The sequence below is a fragment of the Lygodium microphyllum genome, chromosome 29 (assembly GCF_053477565.2).
Source record: "Lygodium microphyllum isolate KBCC chromosome 29, Lygodium_microphyllum_v1.1.10, whole genome shotgun sequence".
Taxonomy (NCBI): domain Eukaryota; kingdom Viridiplantae; phylum Streptophyta; class Polypodiopsida; order Schizaeales; family Lygodiaceae; genus Lygodium; species Lygodium microphyllum.
In genome coordinates, this window is record NC_141163.1 from 7,475,065 (window position 1) to 7,486,292 (window position 11,228).

General features: G+C 42.1%; 1 protein-coding gene across 1 annotated transcript; it reads right to left on the bottom strand.

Annotated features, from left to right (window-relative positions):
- Positions 1-1,474: 1,474 nt before the first annotated feature.
- Positions 1,475-6,278, bottom strand: LOC148010341 (zinc finger CCCH domain-containing protein ZFN-like). The gene is made up of 7 exons (XM_087671216.1): positions 5,830-6,278; positions 5,342-5,496; positions 5,007-5,066; positions 4,810-4,929; positions 4,160-4,456; positions 3,449-3,775; positions 1,475-2,712 (listed from the first exon to the last, which is right to left on the bottom strand). The coding sequence occupies exons 1-7, from the start codon at positions 5,975-5,977 to the stop codon at positions 2,443-2,445; spliced, it is 1,377 nt and encodes a 458-aa protein (XP_087527342.1). The 5' UTR covers positions 5,978-6,278; the 3' UTR covers positions 1,475-2,442.
- Positions 6,279-11,228: the final 4,950 nt, after the last annotated feature.

Sequence of the window (11,228 nt, forward strand, 5' to 3'; positions counted from 1 at the left end):
TGCAAAATATGCACTTCAAGGTGACGCTAGCACAAAAAGAAAAACCAATTATTAAATCTATGAAAGTCACTATAAATCATGCACCTAAAGCAACTTAGTAACTCCTCTACAATGGCTTTGCCACTTCAATATCTTGCTCATTTGTCCTACCTGCTCATTTGTCCTATTTCTCTTGGGCCAATTTCATCTACTCATCCACATGTTGATTCCCTTATCATGTTTGATTGCTTTAATAATTGAATGTTATCTAGTGCAACTCCAAATATAAAGTTGCTTCATTGTTTCCTTCGATAATTTTTCATTGTGAATGTGTGTGTGTGTGTGTGTGAGGGAGAGAGAGAGAGAGTTACATCAAGAGCTTTGAGGAGCCTCAAATGCATACAAGATCAGCAACATGCATCTAGTTGTAATCCCCCACTTTGGGCACTTCAAGGTGCCATCAACACAAATAAAAGAAAACTCAATTGCTAAAGCTAGAAGAGTTACTAAATATATCATGTCCCTTGAGGAACTTATTGGTTAGACCTTTTGAGGTCCCCTTTGATATAGTCTTCCAACCTTGCTAGATTGCTCTCTTTCCTAGCTGCTTTTACCTTAGTGATTTCACCATGTCACGGTCAAGTTATTGTGGAGGTGAAGTTCATTTGTGATCCCCATTTTGGTTCCCTTTGGAGCATTTTGATTGCTTTAATGTTTCACTTCATACTGTTCGTCTCCAAATCCCAAAGTTGATTGATTATTCCTTTGCCTAGTGTGCCATGGTTCCACCTGCTCACACCCTTCCTTGTCTAATAATACTCTCATCTACATCTATAGCCTATCTAGCTTTTAAACATGCTTGGCAGTCTTTACCACCCAGATTCTGTTACATTTCACATGCCACTTGCCAAGGAGGCCTGCTAAACGTGCATGGGATGCTAATCTTCTTGTACAATGTTGCTTCACTAACCACAGAAAAGACGCTGTATGTCATATGCCTTGCACATTTGCCGCCTACCTTGTTTCGAACGCTTCCCCCTTCACTGTAATGCCTTAGTAAGTCATGGTGCCTGGAGTACCATCAAGAAAGTAAAAGCTTAGCGTCACATATATAATCACCTTGCCTCTTCGCAGCTATAGACTTGATTTGTTTATCTCGGGGTAGCATCTTCCCTTTGGCTCATATTGGATGCAAAGGGAAACAATTGATACAGGCATTTCTTGCGCACTATCGTTCCGGGTATGAATTCATATTGGCATCATTTTAGTTGTCACTGATAATTCCCTCATCAATCATCACCTACTTATAATAATTCAAGAAATTCCCTTTTGCCTACTACCTCGATGGAATCGCAGTTTCTTGATCGATTTCGCAGACTCTACGAGAGACTGTATCCTTGGAGAAACAAAATTAAATGGGCACGATTGTATCCCGTCACACTTACATCTCCTCTGTTTGTATTTTGCATTGCGATATCCGAATCGAAATTGTGCGATCTTCCCTACTTAGCCTTTTGATACAGAAAGCTTTCATCTCATTTGACGGAATGTAATTACTTGCCAACTGCCAAAAAGGACACGCAATCTGTGCAGTTTCATCATGTTAGCAGGCATGATCCTGGCACACAAGCGCAATAAGAAGTTCCAATGAGGCCTCTCTTGCTACCAATACTTGAAAATACATATGGAAAATGTGAGAAGGGCCTAAGAATCCAATTCAGTGGCCTTTTTATGACATCGGTTGAGAGAGGCACAAGCTGGAAGACCCATTAGTCTGCGAAGGAGAGAGGAGAGAAAATGACTTATTTGGTTGATAATCCATAAGATTCTCTCCGTTGAGGGACTTATTGCCTTGGGTTCAGGATGTGAATTTAGTCTCCTGCAGGTGGGTGAGAGAGAAGATAGTTTGGAACCCCCAAAAGAAAAAAGGAAAAAACAAGAAACACAAGAAGGCCAGGCCGCCATGTCCTCCATTCGAGCTCTGCAAAATTCCCCCACCCACCAAACTTTTGCCATCTGTACAATAAATTGGCCATCAAGCAAAGATGCCAGTAAGCGAATTTTTGCTTACTACCCATATCCCCAGCATGTGCAATAATCCAGACCTGCCCAAAAACAAGGTTGATATCATCCAATACATGGTACAAATTGGATGTTCCCAGCCTGCCTTTCTGTACATAGAATTCTCCAATTATTATGAGCAGGACCCTCAAATATAAGTAAGGGTTAAAATCCTGGAGAACTCAAAAGAAGAGAAAAACAATAGAATGTGTGTTGTTCCTTGGACAGTTTTTTCTGAAGTTTGCAAGGCCAGGGGCTCATCAATTCAGCAGCACAGCCTCGACTCATAAATAGATATTTTGGCTTCCCATCCACCTATGCTGGTTGCTGAATGCCCTTCTCTTGCATAAATAGTGGATCTATATATGTCTCATCCATTTGCCTGAAGCAAAATTTGCATCCTTAGGATGAACCATTCGGTTGAGTGCCTGCTGATGTATCACCCTCTTCCAAGGCCTCTCTTGAGGATGGCTGTCTTTGAAGCTCGAGAGGGGTTTCAGTCAATTGCAGGACATTGAGACGAGGTGAGCCTGAGATGCCCATGGAATACTGAGCCATGGGAATGTCACCCAACAGAGGATTGTATGCAGTATGAAAGGGATGGTCAAACTTGCAAGTAGGACCGAACTTGCAATACCCATATCTACCATAGAAAGTGCATGGAGGAGCTCCCTGGTTCACCATTACCAGCCAGTTAAAACACAATCTGCACTTCTTCCTTAAAAACTTGAACTTGACCACAAAGAAGTATCATAAGCTTTCTAAAAAACTTGAACTTGGCCAAAAAGAAGCTATCACAAGCCAAAAAGCACATTAAAGCAAACAATGAAATAAACTTTCCAGAAGGAAAGCCATTCCTTTGTGGATCTCTCTCTCTCTCTCTCTCTCTCTCTCTCTCTCTCTCTCTCTCTCTCTCTCTGTGGATCAGTTGTACTCAACATTTTACTCTCATAAGCCATTTTGGCCGCTAGTAATCCTTAATGACTGTCTAGTATCCACATATGTCTGTATGTGAATGTGCACCTGTGCACACACATATATATGTCTGCGCACCATAGATAAGTTATACTCAGGAATGTGTCATTTTGACTCTCTGTCTCTCTCTCGCCAACATCCAGATATACATACATAGATACACTGTGTGTGTGTGTGTGTGTGTGTGTGTGAAACTCACACATGGGCATGGGCCATAGGTTACTCACAATACAACCTCGTTCCATGTGCTAAAAACAAAAACCCTACCACTCAGTAAATGTAAATGCAATGCATTTTTCAACAACCAGCTGATAACTGCTGATGACTAAACACTGTTATGAGCGTAGTTATAAAGTTGCATGAGTGTAGCTGAAGAGCAAAGACAATCAACACTAAAACAGATAATGTTAAATCAATAACAATAAGATCTTACCGGCCTGATGGGAAGACCCATGGGACTCAAGGCACTGGCTTGAGAGAGGGCATTTCGGTCCTTAGGATGATGAAATCTGCATTGCAATCCAAACCTGCAGTCCCCGGTTCTCATATAATACGGACACTCTGGCTGGCCTGGCCGCTCAGGATGAAGGGTTTCTTGAGGCCCTAAGGCAGAAGGAGATGGAGGAGTGGGAAGCCTCATTGACGTGGATGCTTGCATGAAAGGAGGATACAAGTTCACAGCAATGTGCTCCTGCGGTGACACTGTTGGACCATATACATAGCCTGTTTGCTGCTGAGTCTCTTGCAAAGCAAGAGGGGGCTGTAGGGTGAAAGAATGTGAACCAAAAGAGCTTTGATTGATCAGATATAAATTATGGATGCAGGTACGCAAAGAATGCATAATTTCCGCACCAACCATCTTATAATGACAATTAACATTACTCTATTCTACCTGACAGACCATAGCAAAACAAAATGAATGATTGAATGAAACAAGCAAAATATGAATCCAAGAAGGATAAGAGAATAATGAATTCAAGGTGGAGTAAAAAAAAACTCTTAGATCCCATCCATAATGAATGCTGATATACTGACATATTTGAAAAAGACAACTCAACAAGATGGCCCTAACCAGACAGAAAAGAAGATAGCTTTATCAAGAAAAGAAGGCAGATTGCGAAAGCCAATGTGATAAAGCACTTACTTGGTAAGGATTCCATGTTTGCACAGAAACAACACCTTGAGGAGACGACAGTAGAACTGGGGTAAAATTGGATGGGCCTGGTAGACGTGGAGGTGGTAAGTATGGGGACCTTGGGATTGTTGCCCAAGGTGATAATCCCGGAGGATAAGGCTGCACGGCAGAAGCTGATGCAGAGGTTGGACCTGGAAAAACAGGAGAACTTGGCACGGATAGCACTGGCTGGGGATGATTGAATCTGCATGTGGCTCCATACTTACAATGCCCTGTCCTCATGTAGAATGCACAATCCTTCTCCCCCTGCTCATGCAAATAGACAGTGATCAAAACATCTACATCCTTCAGAAGGAATCCAAGACAAGGAGATATTTCTAGACAGCAAAGAACCTCTTGTTCTCAAGGTTCTGGTATCTTGTGTGTAAATAGCTAAATGGTGGCTTAAACATCTTAGCATCCATTACTCATACAGGGAATGCTAGTTGATAAATAAAAATATTCAATATTTTAAATGCTTGCAAAAGATATACCAAACTTGATGGACACTAATGTTTTGTTCTGGGACTAATCAATGAACATACAACCATGCCCCGCATCATCCAGCTATTCATACTTAGTATGTGAGATCAATAGACCTCTTTGGATTGTCAGTTTACCGGCCGCAAAGGTAAGTTGAGAACATTTAATTGAGGCCTTCCTCCCTGACCAGCCTTGTCTCGAGGATGATGATATTTACATGTTGCCCCAAATTTGCATGTACCTGTCTTCACATAATACTGACAAGAAACGACATGGGTCAATGATAGAAAGCTCGGTTAATACACTCCTGAGTTTGCATATGATCAAAATCTACCTGACATTCTGGCTGACCAGGCCGCTCAGGATATTCTCCACGATTCCAGGTTGCCACCGCCTGCACATGTTTTGTAAGCCAAAGTTGGCACAGGTCATATTAGGTCAACTGCAAAATCACTTGATTCAGAAAGGATCTCATCATTCAAGTGATTAACCAGATGTTCCACATTATGCATCAAGAGTCATAATAAACCTTGGACTCTGTTAAAATCCCGGGTGTTGAAGGAACACACTAATGGACAACCCTGTTACAGACTAAAATTGCAACAAAACAGTTTGTGTTCAACGTGAGAAGAAACAGCAACATATGCATGCCCTCAATAAGTCCCTTACCAGTCTTCGGTTCGGTGGATGATTGAATTTACAACCGCTGCCGAACCCGCACTGACCAGTGCGCATATAGTACGGGCAATCTACCTCCCCTGGGCGCTCGGGGAAAGCAGGCTCCATGCTTTCTGGGGGCCGCACCGCCATCCGCCACATTGCCTCTGCAAGAAGTGAGGCACAAGGCCAGGTAAGTGATGATCGAATGACAAAGAACAGAAACAGGAAGAGGTTGCACTTTTAATTCCAGCTTGGTTGAGACAGGGTACGAAGGCATGTGTAAAAACAGAGCAGATGATAATGATGCAGGCATTATTCCTCTGCTCTGCACCTGTCATTCAGTATGAATTGATACAAGGGATGCCCCACATGTGGAATGTACGAAAAGCCCTTTGAGAAGGCTTCTCTGAGAACGGAGTGGACCGATCTGGGAATCGTGATTCAGGCAAAACAGCTAACCTCATAGCGCTTCAATAGGGAATCCGATGGTTGATTACCTTCTAAACCAGTCGCCGGCATTCCAGCTGTGTTCAGATGCGGCTGCTGCTGCGGTTGCTGCCATTCTGAGTGTTGAGGGTCGGAGGTACTCCCAGGGTCGGAGGGATCAATGGCGAATGAGGGATTGACAGGGTTGATGTATTCCATGAGACATGGAGATTGCAATGGAGGGATGCACGGATTGACAGGGGGAGTGTGATAGATGGAGCTTAGTCTCTGACAAGACTGTGTGCGCGTGTAAATATGTGCGGGAGAGGGAGGGGGGAGAGAGAGACAGACAAAACTGAGAGGTGCAGAGTGATCAAAGGGAGAGAATGGATGCAACGAATTGATTGGAGGAGGAAGCTGCTGGCTATGGCGGACAAAGCTTGTGCGGAGGGGTAAGGGGAGCGCACAGAGAGAGAGAGAGAGAGGGAGGGAGGGTGGAGGGGATGAAAAGTGCTTGAGAGAGAGAGAGAGAGAGAGAGAGAGAAGACGATAGAAAATTGCGAGAAAGGGAAGAATTGTACGATTTTCGGACTTTTTTAAAAAACGTTTTCAATGGAGACTTAACTCCGAAGGAAAAGGTCACCGCCAAACCGCTTCCGCACCCGAAACCACTTGTCCCGGCCCCCAAAACAGCCCTCGATCAACCCCCGACAGTTTTTGGCCCAGCGCCCCCCAAAAGTCGGGAAACCGCCTTCCGCCTCCCTCCCCAAAACCGCCCACGTTTCGCCCGATCATTTGCTCAGGATCTTTTGTGCCCGGCCCTAACACGTGGCAGCGATACAACTCGCCACGTGGCAAGAAGGGCTTGCGTTCCCCACGTGCTCTCAAAGCAATTTATTTTTCCTCCTCCTCTCCGGGCTACTGAGTACTGCAGTGTGCCCGCAGCCCCTCCCAAACACGCACAAGGCCAGAGCCACCTTACCCTTCCACACTTTTAGCGCTCTCTCTCTCTCTCTCTCTCTCTCTCTCTCTATGTATGTATGTATGTATGTATGTATGTATGTATGTGTCATATCCCAATAGCCCATGCACATGACATGCACACGTTAATGAATTAATAATAAGGTACACATAGAAAAACTTAGGGGTTTGCACATATGGATGTGGGTCAATAATTTGACCTCATGCCTTCTATCCCACCTTCTCTCCAATTAGTTTGCAACACACTATTGGAACATTGCTCAGAACGTAGTTCTATCACTCGAACAAGCTATTTCTTGTTTGTCAAGTACACCATAACAAGTTCGATGCCACATCAACTCATCTAACCAAGATCCCTACATGTAATAGGTTACAAACCTCATGTGTGCATGTTATAAGGGTGGCTCCAAGAACGGCTCCTACCTACCATTTTGCATCAACTCCTCAATCCCTTGTGATTTAAGATCATTAGCTAGAAAGGCTTCAAGTCATGCCAAGCTTTTCTAAATCCATGCTAGGCTATGTTAGATATGCTCAATGCCCCACCCTTGTAAGGTACCACCAATGATCCATAGTGCTCTAAGTTGTAAGGCCCCTATTATGAGGAGAAGCCATGTGAGCATGGACATTGGGTGGGTCCTAACTTGTATGTCAAATGAGGCCTATGTGATCAGATGAGGAGAAGCCATGTGAGCATGGACCTGGGGTGGGTCCTGACTTGTATGTCAAATGAGGTCTGTGTGACCAGATGGCAAAAAAGCGACCTTTGTGGATCTAGTCTTTGGGTTAGATAGAGTAGTTATGTTGATAGCAACTCAAGGCACAAAGCATTGAGTTGCAAGGTGTGGAAGCTATCAAGGACCCCTATTGGGGGGGAGGGGGGGCCAAGGAAGCAATCCCTAGCTGGGGGGGTCTCAAGGGAACCAGCCTGGTGGGGGGTCTGGGGATAATGCCCCCAACTTGACGGTAAAGGAAATATTCTAGGATATTCCATGGCCGACTAGAGAAGGTTCATAATATGGTCAAACACATGGACCAAACTATCTTCTCAAGCTATAAAAGGAAGACCCCTCTAAAACCATCATCAATCTATCCTTCACCCAATTAGAGTTCTTCCAACTACTCTTAAGCTCTTCGCCTATTATCCATCTAGATCACCATCTAAGCTTCACAATGGAAGTGCATAGGTGGACAAAGCCATTTTTGTATCAAACCGTTTGAAATTAAAGCAACTTCTATTCTTCTCATATTTCCTATGTGTTCTCTCCTCCTTGCTTAGATTCTATCCACTATGCCATGTAATTTCTACAGGCTAAGCAAGTTAAACACAATAACCATTAATGAAAAGCTATCATTTTCAATGTGGTGAGTCTCCAAGCAAGGAATTGTTCTCTTCCACTCCACAACAATAACAAGATAAACGAGAAACTACCATGTAACAACATGTCCCACTCTACACCAACCTAAAGGTGAAATCAATTAAGGAAGCTATTTACTACCTATCAATACTGGAGTGAGTGAGGATTGTTTTGTCCACTCATACTACTTAGACAGATTGAGGGAAAGTGTGGTTGACTAGTCAAGATTGAAAAATATGCATGGCAAGGTAAGGGTGCCAATAAGGAAACCCTCATATTCTGCTCCACTACATCCCTAGTTGAAACACATAAATATGTTAGTGAAGACACACAAAAGACAAGATTTGGTTGGATAGTTAAGGTGCCCCACTCACAATGCATCTATTGCTATTCACCCATCTATGCAACTCTTCAATATGCTTTTATAAAGTGGAGCAACTCTTGTACATGTTGTTTTAATAAAATTGAAAGCAATTGTTGTAAGCTTGTAATGTTTTCCTTTAAATCTTCATGGAGAGACTAAGCACTCAAGATGCTTGTTGGGGGGACTTAGAGCAAATATGTATGATTGTCATTCTAGTGGGTCCCTTACCCTAGTTACAAAATAGGATGGTTAACCAACTGAGAATAGAGAACAATCAAGATTCAAATTGGGAGTCTAATGAAAGTTGTACTAGTCTACTTTTCCCACATTAAGCTAGCTAATATTTCTTGCATGTTATCATTGTTAAGCAACCCCTACCTCGCACACAAGTAGTTCGATGGTTTGTGAGCTTCTTAGAGGTTCTTCATGGATGTTGTCAACAAAGGTAGCAACCTACTTGTAGCATGATTTGAAGGTGTAGCTAATTGGGGGAAGTTGATCATGAGGTCTTTCAAGGATGAAAGTAACCAAGTAACTTTAAATGACACCATTGTGATGACAAACTCAAGAAATGTCTTACTTTACTCTTCCCATAAATTTTACCCTAGTCTAATGTTGAGTAGAGAAAGATTTGTTGTTATACATATACTTTTGCATTTTCTTGTTACTCGACACATATCACAACCAATAGGGCAATGAAACCCATGTTATGCTTTATTAGACAATGATCTTTTTTGCTTCGTAAACAATATGTAGCAAAATCTAGTGGTACATTTGCAATCTATTTCTACTGAATTTGCCTACCATGTTGTGTAAAAATCTTGACATGCGCATGGGCCAAAATAATAAGGCTTGGTATGGAACCTTTATTGCACAAAATTAAAGATTCTCCTTCCGAAACACTTGGACATTGTGGTAAGCCCAACTTGAAAAACTCTTTAGCAATGGAGCATCCACTAGCATAAAACTTTCAAGTAATATCAAAGCTTCATGAAATTCTTATATATTATTGTGTCATAGTCTCAACATTTACACAATTCATTATTTGGAGAACTATTCAACTATCATCAACTTATTTTATCCAACTACCCAATACCAACCTACTCAAATAGTTATAATAAACTCTATAAGTCTCAAACATTAGATATTTCTAAATGATGCATCATCTTGATCCACAAGGTAAATTCATTAAGGCCTATTCACACACATGCGCGCGCACGCACGCACACACGCACACACACATGCATATGTGTGTGTTAGCAAAGAGCATTAAGCAAAATAATTCAAGGATCCAAAAACAATATTGAAATAGAATCATGTGAAAATAAAATCCATAACTTTGTTACACTTTGTTTACATAACAAGGGATCAAATTATGGTTGATACGAGGAATGTATCCCATAGCATTGAAATCTAAACAAGAGTAATTTGTAAGAAAAGGAGGGGTCAAGCTTAGTACTTGCAAGCTAAATAGGACATCAAGTAGTATGGACTAAATAAGTCTACATGTGTTGCAGGTGCCAATGACCACTTTTTATCCTAGTCACAAACTGTATGTGTTGCAGGTGCCAACAAGCCAACCACTTTCTATCCTAAAGTGTAATATTATTGCCTTGTAAGACTCCATAGCTTATTGTTTAACCTTTTGAAGAATTAGTAGACTTGTATAGTAAATCACTGAAGTGATAATATGTAGTCAGACAAAAAGATGAGTGTGGGGCGGCTCCAATCCATATAAATAGGACAAGTTAGGAGTTTGGGCTAAACATAGTGCTTGTTTCCATGGTGGTGATGGTATACATCTAATAACACTTTTTCAACACAAATTTTTTTAATAAAAAAATCATTATTAAGCACACCTACTTTAGTGGACCATCTAAATGGTGGCACTTAAGCTATAATAGATAGAAAGTGGCAAAATAGTCCCATAGAGAAGATATTGGCTGGTTAGGACCATTATTTACTATAGGGATGTAGTGTATAGGCCAATTAGGCATGCTAAGGCATGAACATGTAGATGTGGATCAAATTTAGAAACTAGTGAGGTTATGCTAAGGTCTAGCAGTTATTAGTGATGAAGTTGTGGAGAGAAAAATTATTGAGTAGTAAGATTATGACTACCCATAGAGGGGACTATGTTGCAATAAATCAAATCGTTAGCATCAAGGATGCATGAATCCTTTGTCTAGGGGTGGCCCTTCTAAAAGATGACAAGTTGTGGGATAGATAGAGCTAGACCCTTTCGTGTCAGCTTCCATTGATGGAATGATGATGTGTGCCCCATGCCTCTACAAATGTCATATGAGACCATGGATGCTAGAGTGGGGACATGCCACACATAATCTATGTAGAGTTGCCCATTGGAATTACAACTAGTGTGGCTCGGGGGGAGGGGGGGGGTGGGTTGCGCTTTGGCCATTGGAATTACAACTAGTGTGGCTCGGGGGGGTGGGTTGCCCATTGGAATTACAACTAGTGTGGCTCGAGGGGGAGGGGGTGGGTTGCGCTTTGGCCAAAATAGCCAAATCTTGTGGAATAGTTCAATTAAGGTTGCAACGTCAACTAATGTGGCCCCTGATGCCATCAAGTAAGAGATGTAGCACCTATTAAAGATTCTCAGAGCCCTTGTAATGACAAAGCAAGGTGGGCTTACATAGGCTAAGACAAATAAGGGCTATGTTAATGGCTCATAATGCCATCAAATACTATCCGTATAGAAGGACTAATGAGGTTTGTCCTTCTCCTGGTGGTCTTTTTCTTCTTCCTT

What these genes read in the sequence shown, in the direction of transcription:
- LOC148010341 (XM_087671216.1), bottom strand. Translation starts at nt 5,977, where the DNA reads ATGGAATACATCAACCCTGTCAATCCCTCATTCGCCATTGATCCCTCC. An exon ending in CTGGTCAGCCAGAATGTCAG is followed by an intron (nt 4,930 to 5,006) that starts GTAGATTTTGAT and finishes GTTTCTTGTCAG; the next exon opens with TATTATGTGAAGACAGGTAC. An exon ending in TCAACTTACCTTTGCGGCCG is followed by an intron (nt 4,457 to 4,809) that starts GTAAACTGACAA and finishes TTGCATGAGCAG; the next exon opens with GGGGAGAAGGATTGTGCATT.